Source organism: Rhinatrema bivittatum, chromosome 11 (genome assembly GCF_901001135.1).
Source record: "Rhinatrema bivittatum chromosome 11, aRhiBiv1.1, whole genome shotgun sequence".
NCBI classification, from domain to species: domain Eukaryota; kingdom Metazoa; phylum Chordata; class Amphibia; order Gymnophiona; family Rhinatrematidae; genus Rhinatrema; species Rhinatrema bivittatum.
Genome location: NC_042625.1, coordinates 75,439,619 through 75,459,495, shown reverse-complemented (window position 1 = coordinate 75,459,495; position 19,877 = coordinate 75,439,619). Strand labels below are relative to the sequence as shown.

Below are 19,877 nucleotides of genomic sequence, written 5' to 3'. Positions count from 1 at the left end.
GAAAAGCAAAGCGTAAACAGACCACATTTAAAACAGCCCTAAGCAAAAAGAACAGAAGATGATGCCAATACTTGTGACCTGGACTGGCCACTGTTGGATACTGAGCTTGATGGACCAGCCGCCTGACCCAATGTGGCAATTCTTAGGTATTTATGTTCTTAAAAATCAGTATTTTGTACCAGGCCCACTGCAGGAAGGTCCGCAAGGAGGCAGAATCCTCCAGCAAACCAGCCCAGGGTTCAAGCTGAAAGACCCAAGCCTTCATAAGTTTCCTAAAAGTTGCATGATAATAATTTAAAGACATAACAATGCATTTTTCAAACCCTAACAGCGTCTCTAATCTGAAAGAGAAAAGGAAGGTGTCAAATTCCTTAAAAGAAGGAAACCAGCTAGGTGTGAACATTAATTGATATCGTCCCCAAATCTGTGCCATCGGCCCTTTGTCCGCAGCGCCCCCTCCCGTGCCTGGGAGAATTGCTATCCCTCTCCACTTGCATTAGGAAGGGTCAGGAGCTTTGGTGATTTTAATAACAGGCATTGCTGATTTTGGTGGTGGTGGCTGGGGGGAGATCAAGCACATTTCATTGGGATAAACACTAAAGACAAATTATGTGTTGAGGGATCACGGGTTCACGTATATTGTTTTAAGTCTGTCGTATATATTCATACTCATGGACCAAGTCTGCAGCACTGTTATTGATATTCTGTCTTTAATAAAAGTTGTCAAATTAAAAAAAAAAAAAAAAAAGAAAGGGTCAGGAGCTTTTCCCTTACCACGGGGTTGTCCCCCAGCCGCGAGAAGAGCAAGAAGCTGTGCAGATCTCCATGTTTCATGAAGGGGAGGATGACTACGGGGGAAGGGTAGCCTTCATTCTCCGTGTTCTGCAAGCAGACGCCTGTGAAGGAAAAGAGAGGTGGACCACATTAACCGCAAAGGAACCCCACAATCAATAGTCTTGCGGCAGCCTGGGGGCTTTCTGGGCACGAGCGAGTACTGAGTGACTGGAAGGGGGAAACCTTTATTACAGATCTCACTCTTCAGCTGAGGATTGCCACCTTGATCCAGAAAAGCCGATCCTCTCCTGGTTTTGTCCCCCTGCATGCATGGAAATAGTTCCTTCTTTACTTAGAGGAATCAGCACTGTAACTCCATGCACGCAAGGGGTCTGGAGCAGCAACTCTGGGTTGACCCGAATGAGGTGCAATCCTACCGCTAAACCACAAATCAGGAATGGCAGACCGCCCAGGGTTGACAACTATATTGGGCATCTATGAATATTGATTAGATTTATTTGCACAGCAGGTCAAGATCAGGGTTAAATTAAGTATTCTGGTTCCCCAGAAAAAAGTAATCCCATCTGCAGAGGTTGACAACCCTGCTAGTAACAATTTCGCCAAGAAACAAAGCATGAATCATTATAGGAACACCTTGGCAACATAAGTAAAATGGTCATGCCAATAAAGTGATCTGAATCTGACCTTCCTAGCATGGGATTCCTCACCTATCCCCTTTAGTATTTTCCCTGCTTGTCCCTCATGTAGGGTTGTCAACTAGCTCTGTGTCATAAAGGACCAGTGAATCCTGTTCTTGTTTGGGCCCTGTTACATATATGGGCTTGCAGCGTTGGTTTCCTTAAGAAAATATGGAATTACAACTCCGTGCATGCAGTGGGGCCTCAGACAGTTGGTAGTCTTTATCCCAGATCAGACAAGGAATCCAGGGGTCAAAGGGGCAATGACCTGCCTCAACCCTTCTACAGTATCTGAAGAGTTAGGCCAAGGTTTATCTAACACCTCAAGGACAGCCCCCGACCAACCCCCGCTTCCCAACTCCTCCACAGTGAAAGGAAATAAATAGGCACTAGAGAAATGTTCTGAATTAGCCTGGGTCGGGAATGTGGGAGATCAGTTAAGTTCAGGCCACAGTCAGATCCTTTTTGCTGTTACTCTCCCCTGACATCTGTTTTCTCAAGAATGGCAGAACGTGGGAACCAGGGATCCAAAGACCATAGCGAGCACCACTCTCTGTTTCAGTTCCTTCTCCTCTCTCTCCCTCTCCTCCCTCCCAAACTTCCTGTCTCATTTCCCAAGGTCCGTGTTTATAAGTCAAGCACGCTCGCTGCCAGGGGGTCCTCATGGTGGAAAAGGAAAAGAAATTCCCTAGAAATGTCCAGAGCCTTTCAATTTAATATTTGTGGAAGGAGGATCTTCCCAGGATCCTTGGGTTCTTCGGTGTGGAAAGGACAATTCGACAGACACGTTCTTCCAGGGCTTTTATTTCAGGGGGTACTCGCCAGCTCTGAGTACCAGCACCTTTTCCTCCACCTGCATGTGAGCACCAGTACCTTTTATTTTGCAGAAAGAAAGCACTGGACATGGTGAAGGAGTTCACTTAATACTGGGGTGCTCATCTGAGCTGGCATCTGTTAGGGTTTTGCTTGAGTAAACTGCTAGGCCAGGAGGGAAAGGTTTCAGGGAGTCAGTGGAAAAGCTGGGATTTAAATCCAGGAGTCCTCAACAAGCACACGAGGGCCTTCTTTTGCATGTTAAAAATATCACGCTAAGCAATAGGGCAGGGGTGGCCACCTCCAGTCCTGGACAGCCACAAGCAGGCCGGGTTTCCAGGATATCCACGATGAATGTGCAGGAGATGGATCTGCATACAATGGAGGCAGTGCACGCAAATCTTATCTCATGCATATTCGTTATGGACATCTTGAAAACCTGGCCTGTTTGTGGCTCTTGAGGACCGGAGTTGGCGGCCCCTGTTTTATCGTGCACATTAAAGTTGCTTGGAAAGATATTAATGTGAGAATGCTAAAATTAGCATATCTGCACATATAAATGAAGTGAGGGTTTTAGTGTGTGCAAAGTAAATAATATGGTATGTTGACCCTCCACTCTATTTATTGAGAGTTTGCTAATGGTCTGCTAATTAATACTTGCCTTGGGGCAGGGGATATCTTGCTTACCATATGTACACGCTATTGAGAAGGCTGAGCAAAGTACAGTTAGAGGGCCTGAAAAATGAAGGCCACATGCAGAAAATGACACTGTAAAGCTGTAATCACAGGCCCTTGAGGATGAATGCATTTGACCATGCTTCTCTTTGACAAACCAAAACACAGCCAACACACACTTTGTTTCCAGAAATTCTTACACACATGCAAATATTCACACCACAAATATGTCTTCTCCAACAAGCGACACATCACAGAGGCTCTTCAAGCATTGCTCCACAGCTCACAATGCACAAGGCACAGAGATTTCATTCTGGCAGGTAACCAGAGAGCCTCCACAGTGCAGGCAGGATTGTCAGGATCCTTGCTGTCATTGCTGTGTTTAGTCTGGCCACTGAGCATTGCTGGCATATAGAGGATGACACCGAACAGCATTTTTGTGTGTGCTATGTGTGTGTGTGTGTGGGAGGGGGGGGGGGGCATCCCCACTTCTTAATTAGTCACAAAATCAGGCTGTCTCCTTCCAAGGGAGGTTACCCCCTAGGTTACCTTCCAGGTTAACCCTCCTTCTCTCCAATATGAAAAGAAAGTTTTCACAAGGCACCAGCAGGCCAAGGGAAAGATGGAATTTAGGAGGAGGAGAATATGACAGAGAAAGAAAAGGAGACAGCAAAGCAGATGCAGTGACACACCTCCGAGCTCATCAAAAATGAATCTGCCTTTATTTACACAAGGCAAATGTGCTTTGAAGCAATAGGTTACCAGAAGACAAAGGTCTTTGTTAATGTGGTCAAAGACCACTGTAGGCAATCAGAAGCTTGGGACGGAATAGCAGTCTGCACCTCAAAAGCTTCTACGAGCTGACCAATTGATTTACTATGAGTACAGAACTCATTTCTGTGAGCTTTTCAGCCCTAGCAGTATGTATGGTACAGGCGAGTCATTGTGGAGCTTGTACTACATAGAGGTCGCAGATGGGTGGTGGGGGGTGTGTGGTCAGATGCCAGTGCCCTTCTGAGTCAGGGTGATCAGATTCCTACCTGGGGCTTCCCCCTCTCTCCTCAAATACATCCTCTCACACCACCCTTACTGGGACAGAAGGCAGAATGCTCTATACAGGCACACACACACTTTTCTACTCTCCTTTTTTGCATCCTTTCCTGGTGTTTGGTAGCTCACCCATTTCTTCCCTCTACCAGTGACAATCTTCCGCCCCCACTCATGTTCCAGATTTACTTGTATACCCTTTGGAAACTAGCCGGCGGAGCCAAAAGGAAAAAAAAAGAACTGAACATGCTCAATTTAGTGTGATCACACTATTTAGCTTCTCCTTGCTAAGTTTAACAAGCTTACAAATTTGTTATATGCTTACAAGCAAAGAACTCAAAAAGTAGTTCAATAATAACTCAAGTACATCACTTAGAACTACAATTAAATACATAACAAATAAATACAACCCAAATTAAATAAGAAAATCCCATAACATATCAACCTACAGCAAATATAATAAAAATTTGATCAAGCTACTTAGCCGGTGCATTTTTGGGTTTCTATGGATGATAATAATGTGACCATGCTGCTGTCGGGGACATTTTTTTTACCGTGCAGATTCATTAAGCTGTATTTTAATGTGCACATGAATTTTTTGTTTTTTTAATTGCATGCTAAACTGTTTTTAGTGCAAGTTTTATTACACGGGCCCATAAGACTCCCAGCTGTGTTTTCTAAGCAGTTGGCTGGGACACCTATGCTCTTAACGGGCAACAGCAGGCGTACACGATGCCAAAATGCTTTGCAAAGGTCATTCAGAAAGGAAGGGCAGACTTCGCCAGCGGATCCTCCCCCTCGAAGAAGCCCACAAACATTACATCCCTATTGCTTCCAGGCTTTCTAGATCTGGTTAAAGCAAGTGGCGAGATCTCACACTAACTGTGCTCTGGTGGAAATCGAATGCACGCTCTGCTTTTAAAACAAATCACTGCTAGGGCAGATTGTCGAGTTGTTTACGCAAGGGTGCAGGGTTGACTCTGCCAAAGGGAGGGCCGGGCCTGAAGCAGCCTGGACAAGGTTTCTAGGAACGATGAGCAAACGTTAGCAACAGGACAGGGAGGATGACGTTAGCAAGGGAAGAACAGCGCACAAGGGGCTGGGAGTGGGGGGATTGGAGGATGAACAGGGACAGAGGGGAGTACAGCACAGGATTGTTTGCAGGCAGAACACATGGTGGAGTGGGTGTGGGGGTGCCAAGGTTCTGTTGCAATTTTCCAGGACTCGTGTGTGCTATCAGACGCTAAGTAGTAACATATTTCTCCAAGGAATTTCAGATTGGGGCCAAACTGTTCATGTCGCAAACATTTCTTTGCTAGGGGGGGGGGAGGAGGTCGGGGGCAGGGGTGGAGGACCGTGGAAAGCAGGAGAAAAAGAAAATGCCTTTTAGTTTTTGGCATAGCGGACAGCCGGGGGGGGGGAGGTAGGATGAAGGAAGTCCGCAATACGAGAGCGGCATCGGGCTTTTCATAGCGGGCGACCAGGCAATGTCTCTAACGCCAGCCACTGACCGAGACTCACATTGGTGAAGAGCAATGGACGGGAAGCTGAAGGGTGCTGGATCAGCACCGCTCTAGGACTGGGCTCTCCAGCCGTCATTAGCCGGCGCGGCCCATTCATAAACAGTGAGGATTATATGAGAGCCTCCTTTCCTCAAATCCCTTCTCTGTTCCTGTCTTTTCCCCAACCCCAGGGATGTTCCTTTTTTTTTTTTTGCAGTCTTTGATGTGCTCTGCGGCCCTCTTTCTTCCTTCCTCTCGCTCTCTTAAAAAGTTTAGAAAAATCTCACTCCTGCAGGACTCGAATGTCCTAAGGTTATACAAAAAAACCAAAGGCTTTCGAGGGAAAGCTGCAGGTGAGCATGAGCTGGAAGGCTCCTCCCGAGGGGAAGAAGTCATTCGTGCAGAAACGGTGCCAGCTCCAGGGCGAGCTTTCAGAGCAAGGACGGTCAGAGCGCGCCGTGGGTTATCTTTGGGGGCAGCCAGCACTGCCAGAGAGCTGCCGAAACCTCGGCTAATCCTTCTCCAGGAGAGTCGAATGTAACTTCAAGGGGGAAGGGGGCAATGGATTTTCTGCGACTTTCTTCAGTTGCAGCCAAACCCTGCTTGGTTCTGTGCCTTTAAGTGGCTGCTGGGCCCTGATCCCTGACGTACATGATATCACTCGCTGCGAGGCTGGGCGGGGCGGCTCGCTTCGGAGCTCTGTGGAGCCTGCATCCTAAACTGGACCTGTTTTCTTACTTTTTTTTTTTTTTTTTTTTAATCTGAGCAACAGCCAGGGACTGAGGTCACCGTTGCAGCCGTGGGTGGAAGGGGCTCCTGCCAAGAAGCTGGAAAAAATAAGGGAAAGGGAGAGGAAGAGCGGCTTTTCCAGGGAACCAAAACTTCTGGAAGTGTTCGCAGAGGAGCCCACCTGATGGAAAGGGTTTTCTTTTCCCTCTACACAACAGCTCCAGGGGGGGGGAAATAAATAAATAAGAGAGCGCGAGGCTTCATTCCTTGCCTCCAGGCTGAAGCTGTGCTGCCTGGAAAAGTTTGTCATCCTTTCCATGGCCTTTTCTGCTGTGTTCCCGTGGACCACAGGCTGGTGCAGGGTCTGCAGCCAATCTCGTAGTGAGCGGTGGGTCGCCGCACCACACGCATCCATGGTTGACAATGGCGGACCACAGTGCGACAACACTGGCACTGTGATTGATGATTGTGGCTTGTGATGGGTGACCGTGGTGTCACGACCATTCCTCAACCCTTGTTATTTACCAGAGTCCAAACATAGGCAAGCCTTGATGTTTAAATTTGGAGAGAGACAGATTCACAGCAAATCTGCCACCTTAACCTCTCAGCATTTACTTCAGCCTGACCAAACAGCCTGACTAATCCTTCCACCCATTCACTGCAAAGCACATTTTGTACCCATTGTAGAGCAGAGAAGGGGACTCCGCCCAGACCGGGGGGTGGGCTCTGTAAGGCCGACAAGACCCATCTGCAGGGAGCGCTGGCTAACTAACAGGACAGGACATCACTACGTCAGAAACCGACCAATGCAGGTCATGCCCCCTGAGCTCTGAGAACTTAACAGTCCGGTGAGGCGAGGCTCTTTTCTGCAAAAACAAAATGCATTTTCTTTGGACAGGGATGACTTGCACTCTCCGAGCGCTGTGCGCATCCCAAGCGTAGACCACATTCCTGTGGAATGCACGCCCCAGAAAAACCCATACAGCTGTGCGGCTGATGCAGTGCAGGGTGTCATCGCTCCAGCCACATACAGAGCTACGCTGAAAGACATCATCGCTCTGTTGGCTTCAGCCTTCTTCCATTACACACGCTCAATCAATTATCTGCCCGTGCCTCGTTATAGATCACAGATGTTTATAACAGAGGGTGACTTTGTGTTGCCATAAGTAGGAAGGGATAAGGTTTACAGAATCTATCTTGTTCAACCGAGTGAACGAGAGGAGGCTCTGGTGAGCTGATATGCCTCCCTTTCAATCCCAATCTTGCAGGGCTTTGATCCCCAGGCAAGGAAACCGCCGACAAGTACATTTTAACTTATCCCTGCTCTTCTTCTGTTGCGCATGACCCTTTGGTGCGAACCAAGCTCCCCTGCTGGCCAAAGGTTGAAGGGATTGCCAACTCCAAGAGCCATCTCTTCCCTGCGCACTGGGCACTGAATGAGAATTTGATGGCAGGGATGATTGATCAGGGTCGGCCTCGGTGTCCCTGGGTCCTCCTCCAGATCCGGACTGGCCTCTATACGGCAGCCATGGCTTGCTCGAGTGCCTTCTGCCTCTGAGTTTAGTGAAACACCCTCTTACCAATTAAGCGCATCACATTGGGATGGTCGAATTCCTTCATGCAGACGGCTTCGCTGAGGAAGTCCTCCATCTCGCTCCGGGTGCAGATGGCTACTATGGAAACAGGGACAGAAAAAAAAAGGATTATACAAAATTAAGAAAATTAAAAAAAAAACAAACCCCAAACAAACAATGAAAGTCCCAGGAAAGGAAGATTACAATGGAGCATGACCCAGCTCCCAGTCCTGGAGTAAAGGAGCGATGTTCATGTTCCTATCCAATGCTACAGCTGAAGGCTAAAAACTGCCACATCAGCAGATCACAAGGTGGAGCAACTGAAGACCAACAGGGCAATTCAAAATCCAAGCTCCGTACTGAAATAAGCAAGGACAAGAAGGAGTTGGACACTTCCACAGTCCTGCTCGCTTCAGAGGCCTTGGGACCAATCACCAGCTCTTTCCTCCTTTCCTTTCCCTCTGCCATTTTGAGGCAATGAGGAGAGAATTTGAGTCCTTACTTTTCATGGTCTTGACAGCCACTTTAAGGATGTAGTCATCTTGATTCAATTGGCCTTCCATCACCGAACCAAACTCTCCTAGAAAGGAAAATCAACACAGCTAGAGAAGACTGAGCCACAGGCTAATATTTCCTCTTTAGTTCCCTCCTCTCCCAGTTAAGCTAGAGATTGTTGGACTGAATAATCTCTGTCTTCATTCCACTATCACTCAGGTTCCTGGCCCATATATGATGGCAAACTAGAGACTGCCAGGCCTGTCTTCGTGGATGGATTTGGATGACATTTTGTAAGAAAGTCTCTTCCTGGGGTTCTGGCTCTCCTACCAAATTTCACTCAAATCCGTCCACGGAGAGAGTGCCTGATAGATAGTGACAGCAGACTGGGGCCCATGCCTGAAATGCACCCTTGTGCTACACTCCAAGGATGCAATTTCTCAACGCGTTTCTCTGTCTTCCCTTTTACTATTCTTTCTCTCTGATTCCCAGTCTGTCTTTCGGCATCTCCTTCCCTTTTTTTCTCTCTCTTCTCCTGCTTTCTCTCTGTGCTCAGCTCATCTTCCCCTCATTCCTCTCTTCCAGGCTGGCTCTCCTTTCTAAGCTGACCTCATCATAGAGCCAAAGACCTGCTTTCCATTCCTTGGGGTTTCCTCTCTCCTCAGCCACTTCTTGTAGACCAGCCCCTTGTTCTTTCTTCTCTCCAAAAGAAACAGAGGCCTGACTAGGTGTGAAAAATAAATTCCCTGATCACTAGCTTCCCCCCCCCCCCGCATGGGTGGCATGGGCACAGCCATGCTCTCTTCCCCACCCTCTCATCAGGACCGATTATTGCTCTGAATACTTTCCGACAGGATTTCCCGCAACAGCTGAGCTACCCCAGAGGGCTCTGAAAAGATTCCATCTCCAGTCACCTTCAGCGCTCCTTTCAGAGCCAAAACTACAGAGAACAGGAAGAGCTGGAAACAATTGTGCTTCCCTGATGTTCATGGAAAGCACACAGACATGCAGAGGCGCTCAGCTGCTCTGCCATAGGGGAGAAGGGAGGGTAAGCTCGTATTGTTGGTAAATGAATTTATTCTTCCCCCTCTGTCCCTACAGAAAATGTAAGTCCGGTGAATCAAAACTAGCATATCATGGACTGGCTCTGTGGTAATGCTGTACACCGCCATGCGGAAGGTCCCAAGTCTGATCCCTGTGTAAGGACTTCCTGCTGCTTGGGTTGGGAGGAGCTAGGAATGCTGCACAGGTAGCATTCACAGACCCTGGGGACGAGGAGTTAGGGGCAACACTCAAGGGTAACATCCAGTGCCCTGATTCAGGGCCCATGAGTGTAGGGTTCTGGAAGGAGCCCCGATGCCCGGTCCTTGGCCAAAAGACTGCATTGAGCAGACTCTGTCGGTAACTTTCAAACGGGTGCGCACTGGCCAAGGCCATGGGCATTTTATAATTTGCAGGCGTATTTGCGTGCAAGTTATAAAACAGCCTGGCTGCGCGCACACGTGTGCCAAATTTTAAGCTGGCGCACGCATGGGCGCGCAAATCCCGCTTCTACCACGTAAGTCGTGGGATTTTAAAAGAGGTGTGCGCCCACGAGATTACCAGTTTACCAGTTCATCCACCAGTTCACCCAGTTAACAGCTACGTCCTCCAAACCTCCCCTGATTTGATAGCCTACACTCCCTCCAGTTACCCCAGACCCTTTAAATCCCTCAGAAATAGCTCCATCCTTTTGTTTTATAACTTATAAGTCATCAATAGCGGAAGCATTTACACGCCTCTGCACGTGTCGGGGCCTGTAAGTATTTATGCGCACATCTCTTGCCCAGGCCTTGAAATGCCCATGCCTCACCTAGATCACACTCATGCCCCGCCCCTTTTTGGAAACGTTTCCGATGTGTGCGCAGCAGGTTTCATGCGCGAGGCTGAACGCTTTTAAAAATACTGTCGTTGCGCACGAGCCTGACTTCTTCGCGCATCCCCTAACTCATGCGAGCTTTTAAAATTCACCTTTAAATATGTAGCGACATAAGGATCTTTTGTGCCTTTTGGGATTTCTTATTTTTTTTTAGAGAGACATCCTTTCTCTTGCAGTCCTGGAACTGACAGGCAGATGGCATCCTAAATCCTGCTGTGCCCTGCAGTTTTAGGCAGCTACCACTAAAACAGGTTAACTTGCTTGCATAACCCAAGGTGAGGCTTGGCATGCATACTTCCCCGGTTTCCACAATGTGGCAAAATTCTGTAATGCTATTGGTTAGGAAGCCAGGGTCTTTCATTGGTCATGCCGTAACATCCCCAAAGTGACCCAGCCCAGAATCTGCCAGAAAATCTCCCTCCTGGCTTGGAGTGCAGAGAAACCAGAACTGTACCAAGAACCTGTCCTAGCTCTACACATCCTTGTAAGGACAACCTCTTCTGAACCTCTGCAAACATTGGCCTAATTTACCTATTGCTGTTTATGACTTAAATCTTTTTTTTTTCTTTTCACTATTCTTGCTATTTATTAATATAAACATTTTAGTTTGTTAGCTTTGCCCTGTAACTGATTGACGAGACCAGTATTTTTTGTACTCGGTCTGTAGTTGCATTTCTAGGAACTGTGTCATTATTGGGTTGTGTTGGATCTCAATGTCCCTAGAAACCAAGAACAATTAAAAACTCCTGAGATCTATGTGTACCTCCAAGAGTATACCAGGGCATTCTCTCCTGCAGATATCTATGGCATTGGCCATTATACCTCATGACTCGAAAAATTGTCATGAGAAGTTTAAAAACTATGCCCTTTCTACATCAGGCAACCAATCTAAAAACTGTAAAACAGGGGTCAGGGGTCACTTTGTCCCTTCTTGACCTTCTCAAGACTAAATGGGCTGCCATATTTTGTAACAGCTGCAGACTGTGAGTAAGCCTCACATACAGTACAACGTATTACAGTAATCCAGCACTGGGTAAGCCCACATATACTGAAATCCAACAGAGAAGTCACCAATGAATAAAGCATTGTTTTCAATGCCTGTTGATCTACAAATGGTGATGAATAAAAGGCTGATGGTTCCAGGATCCCAGCCCTGTTTCCAACTGAGCCAGAGGCCCAAAAGAACAGAAAGACTCTACCAGGTGAAGAAACAAAATTGGAGAGTCAAGGGGTGTTCAGAATTGCACATGACATTTTCACTTCACGTGAACATAATTTTATGAGTTTCAACTATGATAGATGAGTTAAATGAAGAGCTACACACTCTTACTCTTAGAAAGGGTGTTCAGGTGTCTGGCCCCAATATTTTATTTTGTTGCTGGCACTGGCCAGCACTGACCACAATTTATTTTAATGTCATTGCTAATCAACCTAGAATGTGTTTCCTGCTCCAAGACTGGTAATGAGCACCAGACATTGGGTTATCTTACAGGTAGGGGGGGCACTATCCCAGGCAAGCAAATACTTAGCAAAGGAGTCCCACCTTCTCCAAGGGTCTTCCCCAGGGCCACCTTATGGCGGTCCACCATTACGTCTCGCAGCTTCTCCTTCAGGTCATCGCTGATGCCCAGGCTGTTCACTGGGGAGGGAAGCAGAAGGGCAACAGTCATGGGTCTGGTCACTCGCAGTTTACACAGCAGTGAATTGCCACAGAATGGGGATGGAGCTTAGATGTTTCATGCTCTAGAGGTCCAGGTCACCTTAAGTGATGCAGTGTAAGAGTGAGGCAAGAGAGGAAGCAAGAGAGAGAGAGAGTGTACGGGGAGATTCCAGGATCTTCTCACGGCCACAGAGTTCAGCCTTGCATTCATATTATCTGTAAGATGATAAGAGGAAGCAATAACCTTCATATCCTAGCACCCCATGGCCAAATCTTTCACCATAACAGCGGTACGGAAAACCTGGATTCACTGAGCAAGAGAATCCCCTGTAGGAGAGGTCCCACTTTTCTCCAACTGCCCCCTCCAAGCTGGGATTTTGCCACCAGTTGTCTAATCTGACGCTGAAATCTCTTGCCCCTTTCAAATGAATTCCAACCCCAACCCTCCCAAAACTCTCCTCATGACCTTTTGCCTTCTCCTCCTACCCCAGACTTTTCAGTCAATAAAGAATTTGCTATTGCCTTCTTGAAAAGGTTAAGTTTCTTCTCAAGAGGACAATCCTGAAAAGCCACTGACCGTCTTGTGTGACGCTACAGTGCATGCGTTGTTCCCCGAGGTGTGCGGCTCCTCCTGCATATTCCTTTCAGGTATTCCTGGGGCGGGCCTAACTCGGGAGAGGAAACAACATGCCTAGCTCTGGCTGGAAAAAAAAAGCACCCACAGAGGAGAGGAGGGGGCAAATGTCACAGGGCGCTTTTTGTGGCAATTTTCAAAAGGGAAAGCACCCGCATACTTTTATTTTGAAAACCGGTGCAAAGCCCAGGCATAAAAGTACCCATGGACTTTGCAACGTTCTGTATAGATTTGAAAATTGTTCCCCTCCCCCCCCAACCAAGAATCCGTGCAGGGTAAGGGACATACAAAATGAATAATGAAATCTGAAGGCAAAGTGATTAGCATGTGCATCCTGCGTACACGAGCACGCGTGTGTGTGTGTGTGTGTGTGTACCAGCATGGGTGGAAGAAGAGGGCGCAGGGACTCTAGCCAGTCAGTGCTGACCCTTTAAAACACTTTGCAGAGTCACATTTAGGAAAAATCTAAATGGCTTTTGCAAACAAGGTAACTATAGCCAATTAGGGCACGGGGTTTTGCTAGCACAGCTGGTACCATCTGGAAATGAGGGGAGCAGAGAAGCAGGGAGGCAGCACGGATGGGAAAGGAAGAGAAGAAAAGATAACAAAAGGGAAGGAAGGGAAACACATGTACAAGCTGTCATGCCAGTAAAGAGGAAGACAGAGAGAGTGAGAGGGAGGGAGAAGCACGGGGAGGGGAAGGCAGTGTAAATGTAAACCAATTTCCCATTCCAGCTTTCTAACTCTGAGCTGAACTTTCCTGAACAGAAGCCAAGGAGAAAACATTCACCCAATGAGTTGCTGGATTGCAATACTGTCAATACAACAAAAAAAGAAAGACAAGCCTGGAGGCCTGGTGGAGAGGGGGTGGGGCTCTCCCCTTCCCCGTCCTCACTCACTGTCCCTCACTTTACCTCTCCGCATTCCCCCTGGTTTCCCCTCCCCGACCTGAGTCAGCTAAGCGCTGGAATGCTGGCTGATAAGTGGGAGGAGGGTGGGAAGGTACCCGTCAAGGCCGGAGATTCGGAGCCTGCCCCTTCCCACTGTAACCCAGCAGTGCTGGAGAGGATGCGTCTCACCAGCCGGATAAGAGACGGCAAGGATGCCTTCGGGCTCTGCTGAAGGCCCATGTTGAGCCTGCTCTGGATCATACTGGGCTTTTCATTACACAGAGATGGAGAGAGGAAAGAGGAGGGAGGTGATAACGTAACGGAAAACTTGAGATCTATTTTCACAAGAATAATGTGCAGGGTTGGTCAGCTCGCTCCCGCCCTCATTAGATCAAGGGTCTTACTGGTGTTAGGGGGGGGGGGGTGGCTGGCTGACACGAGCTTAAGGGTTACCCTGGAAAGAGAATTAAGAAGAATTACAGCCGTGATGAGTTTCTCTTAGAAAACGTCAGCTGAGCACAGGGTGAAAAGGCAGTGCTTCCCTTGGGGTTCCCAGAGAGAGGTGGAAGTTCCAAGCTCAGCCCAGATCCTTTGTCCGAAATGCATAAGTACACAACTTCTCCAATGTGCCCTGCTTTCAGGGGAGACTAATTGGGATAACGCTTATACCCTGAGTCAGGAAATGGAAAGCAGGGTGCATCCAGTGGTAGGAGGGAGAATTTCTCATAATGCAACACTAATAACCTATCGGATGCAATGTTACATGCTTTTACAGTATAAATGAGTTAATCAATACAGCAACAGGTCATAGGGTGGCAGTAGGACAAAACATATAAGTTATATATATATAACAAAGTATCATTCTTATAATCTTTTCTGCTATATTTGCTCACTGAAGATCTGATATGCCGATCTGTAGATCAAAGGGGCACACAGTACACCAATAACACAGAAAAGTGCTGAATTACGAAAGGAGTGCACACGGCAGCAATAACATGAGAAAAGGCGACAATTTCCAAAGAAGCGTGCTCACTGCACCGAAACCAAAAAGGCATCGTTTCACTAAAGGGGTGTACACAGCACAGATAACACCACTTTAGTTCTTCACTGCATGCTCAGCATGAGACCTTACCCATCTCTTCAATAAACTCCCCCCCCCCCCCACCTCGCGTCCAGACATATACAGTTCCGCTACATGCTATTCTCAGAGATTAGGGAGGGGACACGCTCAGGGGACTACTAATAGGTTCAGATGACAAGGGATCCTCCTGCATCCAACCGATTCACTGGAATCCCATGGCCTAGATTGGTGAGAGCGTGGGGTACTCACAGGTCGCCTCCGTAGTCCTTCGGCTGTAGGATTTCTTTACACGATACCTAACGACCAGCTCACCCTGCTCCAGCGCGGGTTCGAAAGCTTCCCTATGGAGTCAGGAGAAACCATCGTTACAGTACATTTGCAATCTGTGCTTTACTATCCCACCACCTGCAGAAAAGCCCAGGGTGCAGTCAGGGCTGGGATGGATGGCCATGCAGGTTGCATAAGAGCTTCGAAAGAGGAAAAAGAGTAAAGATATTATTTTGCTGTAGAGGAAAGTTGAACCACAGGGAGATAAAGTGACTCATCCCAAGGTCACACACGAGATATTAACCCTAAACGGTGGAGACATTTTTTTTTTTTTCCCCCTTTAACACAAAACAGGTCTAATTCAGGGAACTTACAAAACCCTCTTTATGCCATCACCCAACATTTAAACATACCCATATCGTGTCTCCTTCTTCCGTAGACGGGCGAGAAAAATGGCGACGAGGATGGCAAAGCACGCAGCGACAGCAACAGCCATGACGATGTACCACCAGTGCCAGGAGAAGACTGGGGCGGGGTTTTCTCCCACTGCTGTACAGAAGGGGGAGCATGAGGCAGGGTAGGCAGCTCAACGAAACTCAAGATGCACTTTGCTATCACAGCTACTAAAAACGCACTGCCATGAAGTAAACCTGGCTGCTGCGTTAATTCATTTAAATAGCTTTCGAAAACTATGCCCACTTGTCATCAGGTCTGCAAAAGAAGGTCACCGAGCGCTCTCAAACGTGTTCATCACTTCAGGTACACTGCTCAGTATTGAATAGATTAGTGTGCTTAAGTACTAAACAGTGTATCTGCAGCGTAGACACAGTGCAGCTGTCCAATGTGCTTTTTACAGCCCGGACAGACTGCTCAATAATACACATCTGATTGTATTAGGTAACTATTAAAGGGCAGCACTGGTTATGCACATTTTTTAAGAGATAGTATTTTAGATTTCTGGTTTTAAATAGTATAGTGGATTATTTATTTTTGCAGCTGTAATTGCCACATTTTATGACTTGTCATGGAGTGGAAGAGCAGCACAGAGGTTAGCGCAGTGGGCTACAACCCTGTGAAACCAGCGTTCAAATCCCACTGCTGCCCCATGTAACATTAGGTAAATCAATGTACCCTCTGGTACAAACTTAAGATTATGAGCCCTCTAGGGAGAGAGAAATACCTCCACTACCACTTTGAAGTGCCAAAGAGCAGAATAAATAAATATCATTTTGCTAAGATTGTTATGAGGATATATGGTACATCGCTTAAAGATATTATGTCAGGCGATTAACACATTATTTTCAATAAATAAATTATATCATTGTATTCACATTAATTGGGGAATTTTGGGGGTGACCATCAAAGCCATTTATGCTCATAAAACACGGGTTTATGCACGTACATTGCTCCAATTTCGTACATACATTTACGTGCACGGAAGACAGGTGTACTTGGTGGGGAGGGGGAGGCAGAATTAGGATTTACGCACATACTTTTTATTTGAAAGAGTGTGCATGTAACTTAGCCTGCAAAGAGCAGGGAGATAACTTTGTCCGGGTTACTCGAGAGAATTTCCAAAGCAAAAATATACGCCTAAATTTGCTTTGAAAATGGACTTAATGTATAGGCTTTGGCAATGTACAAAGTTCCAGAGATTATTATAAATTTACCCTCTCTATGTATGGTGAATTTTGCCTCATTTTGAGATATTTTTAAATTGTTGTATTCCACCAGGAGCATTTTCTAAATGCTTGGTGGGTAAGAAGTGAAAATAAATAAATACACCATACACTGAGAGGAGATTTCTCCAGGTATGCCTTCTGATGCAGACCCTTACCCACCTCCAGTAGAACAGAATGCAAAAGAGAGGCAGATCTTACCCTGTTGGGAATGGGGCCTGTTTTCATCTGTTTATAGAAAAAGATAAGAGTGCGCATTTAGTGATACGTTCTTGCGTGCCAACAGCCAGTAAACCATTGTATGATCAAAATCGGGAAGACTATGAAGGAAACCTGATCTCCTCTGGCTCCCTTGCCAATGCCAGGCCAATATGGTAACTCCAGTTAGCACTAATCTGTACATTAATCAGCTGCCAACTTGTTTCACTTCAACATCCAAGTAAACACAGAATTGCACAGAGCATCATGACACTCGGAGAAGAGAGGAGAAAAGAGTTGATAATTATGGAGCCACACTTAGCCATGGGGTTGACCATGGTTTAAATGTTCTTTAGATGTGGATTCTAGTCATGGTGCTTGTTAGCTAGTACATTCAGCCTGTAGATAAAAATGATGTTCTTTAAATCGAGACCAGCGACAGTGAGAATCGTGTAAACAATCATCAGCACAGGCCTAGATTTAGGCATCGGCAACAAAGACAACTGCCGAGAGCATCACATGCCCAGGCCAAAAGGCCACTGCTATGGCACGCTGTCTGAACTCATCTCCCTCTGGTTCTCCAGTCATGCCTATAGATGTCAAAATCTTAAATCTGGCCCTGACCGGAAATGCTATCAATTCTCACCCTTGTCAAACCCATAATTTATGGTTCAATACTTGGAAACTCCAAGCTCAAGTGTGCCCTGTGACACGAGTTTCTGCTCTATGACCACCACCGTCTTCATGTATCCTAACCTGCTCTTACCATAATTTCTTAACGAGACACCAATGGCATTACTCCAGGGGCCATCCCCGGCTTCGGTGTATGGAGCCACCCGCACAGTCAGGTTTCTTACTGGGTGCATCATCTCCAGGGTCATCTCGTTTTTCAAGCCAACATCTATTACCACCTGCAAACAATCAGCAAGTTCAAAAGGGAAGGCAAGAGGTCATCTATGCCATCGTTACAAGTATGAGCCAATCAGTTCTGGTATTTATGATGTAATTTTGGCATTTTTCTAAATATGGATTTCTCCCAAAGTTGCAGGGCAACTGTAGGTCAGTTTCTGGAAGAATTTCTAAGAACATCAGTCTACCAAGAATATAACACTAGTTATGCCGCATACTAATTACTGTTTGCCAAGCAAATGAATTTGACTTTATCCTAAGGAAGGATATATTCATCTAAATATTGTCTCCCGCCGCCCTTACCTCAGCCGAGTCCTCATTCTGATAGGCCAATTTGTATCCCCGTAGAATCCCATTGAGGGCGCCCCTCGGCTGCATCCATTGAATGATGGCCAAGCTGCCATTCCAGAAAGCAGTGATGTTTTCAGGTGGTGCGGGAGGGACTGGGCAGAGAAAAGGAGAGCAAATGATTAAACCATCCCTGTGAGCAGGAAAAGGGTACAGGGTGTGCTGGGGTTGGGGAGGTAACAGAGATGGTTTCATGTTTTATGCTTTGATGGTGATGAAGCATCGTTGGCCATAATGGTCTTAAGTGGCATTCACAGCAATTGTTAACGGTTTGATTTTGAGAATGCTGTTGGTTGACTGTATCTGTGGCTAAATGGCCACACTGTCAAGGCATGGTCAACTGCACTCAGCCAGCTCTGAGCCCGGTGCTATAGTTCGCAGCTGCCGAGTGGCATAAGGGGAATGGGGACATGGCAGTGGGACATGAAGTGATCCTGCTTCATGCTCTCCCAATGCTAACATCATTTTCTCATCCCGGTTTTGAATACAGGTTAAGGGGATTCCAAAAGGAATCACACCGAAACATATATTTATTTATTTTAAAATATTTGTCACCCGAAGTTCAGGGTGGGTATCATACAATGATGCATATTTAAGGATAAGAGTAACCAGGAAAAGACCCATTGCTGTTGCACGATGACTGGCTCAGTTGGCGGCACATGGGAATCCCCTCCAGCCAGGAAAAAGGAAGCGAAAAAGCAGATGTGACCACAGAAGCCACTATCTTGCTTATGTTAATTTCTTGTTTTGTTTTCCATTGATATTTCTTCCATCCATTCACCCCTGCTTACTGAGACAGTATTAGCGTGTGTGTGTGTGTGTGGGGGGGGGGGGCCTGCATATTGAGACAATATCACTCTGTGTGTCTGTGTGTGTGGCCCTGCATTCTGAGACACTATCAGCTTCTGTGTGTGTGTGTGTGTGTGTGTGAGGGGGTGGCCATGCATATTGAGACAATATCACCCTGTGTATGTGTGTCTGTGTGTGTGGCCCTACATTCTGAGACACTATCAGCCTCTGTGTGTGTGTGTGTGTGTGGTCCTGCATACTCACCAGGCCTGACCCACATGTGATAGGGGAAAAAAAATCAGTGGGGGGGGGGGGGGGGGGAGGGGGATGGAGAAGGTTAGAAAGACGAAAAGGGAAGTTGCCCTATTTCAAAATAAAACACTGCTTTACTGTAACCAACACTCCAAATTGCTCATAGCTGCCCCCTTTCCTCACGAACATCCCCAGTCATCATTAAGGACTGCTCAAGTTAAACGTTGAAACCCAGGTCTGCCCTAGTTGGCCGATGAAGGATGCTAGCTCTGGGGCCAGGATTCCTTCTGTTTTCCTACCTCCTTCCAAAGTCATTATAGTGACCCAATCTGTCCAGCGCGAGGTGCCCTCGCTGCTTCTGCAGGCCAAGCGCACATCATAGGAAGTGAACGGAGTCAGGTCGTTGATCACATGACTGTAGGGTGGCACGCTGAGGTTCTGGTTGTGGATAATGTCATGGGGTGCCATCGTGCCGGGGTCAGCATGTGGGCGGGCAGCCTACCTCAGAATAAAAGAAAAAAGCAGCAAGCATTAAAATAAGCTTGGAAAGGAAGAACAGGCGAGAGAGGAAAGTGAGCAGCTGGCTGAAATTCAGCCGCAGCAAGGTTAAGTCAGTCTTTATTTAACTTCCCCGCTGCATGTTGGGACATGAAGTTCCTGCATTTTTTTTTGTCTACAAGTCCAGAGATGCACTGGGGATAAAACCAGGACCACCTCAGCCTCATTCCATCTACTAACCCCGCAGGAGGCAGACTCCCCTTTCATAAACATGTTAGAGACTCCCCTTACATAAACATGTTAGAGACCTTGGTGTTACCCTGGACAACCACATGAACTTCAAAAAATTCATCAATTCGACTCTTAAAGAGTGCTTTTTCAAATTACATACCTTGAAAAAATTAAAACCCCTCCTTCATCTTACTGATTTTCGTACAGTACTGCAAG

The 19,877-nt window shown here is 46.8% G+C and overlaps 1 protein-coding gene across 3 annotated transcripts in view; it reads right to left on the bottom strand.

Moving 5' to 3' along the window:
- AXL (AXL receptor tyrosine kinase) overlaps positions 1-19,877 on the bottom strand; it is a 73,044-nt gene that overhangs the window by 6,485 nt on the left and 46,682 nt on the right. For 2 of the 3 annotated variants that reach the window (XM_029619102.1, XM_029619104.1), the window contains exons 7-16: positions 19,232-19,430; positions 17,847-17,986; positions 17,401-17,545; positions 16,638-16,664; positions 15,171-15,306; positions 14,740-14,831; positions 11,769-11,864; positions 8,315-8,392; positions 7,819-7,911; positions 775-896 (exon numbers count right to left, since the gene is read on the bottom strand). In XM_029619102.1, coding sequence (XP_029474962.1) covers positions 775-896; positions 7,819-7,911; positions 8,315-8,392; positions 11,769-11,864; positions 14,740-14,831; positions 15,171-15,306; positions 16,638-16,664; positions 17,401-17,545; positions 17,847-17,986; positions 19,232-19,430 — 1,128 coding nt within the window. The remainder of the gene's footprint in view (positions 1-774; positions 897-7,818; positions 7,912-8,314; positions 8,393-11,768; positions 11,865-14,739; positions 14,832-15,170; positions 15,307-16,637; positions 16,665-17,400; positions 17,546-17,846; positions 17,987-19,231; positions 19,431-19,877) is intronic. The other variant, XM_029619103.1, reaches the window with a different exon arrangement.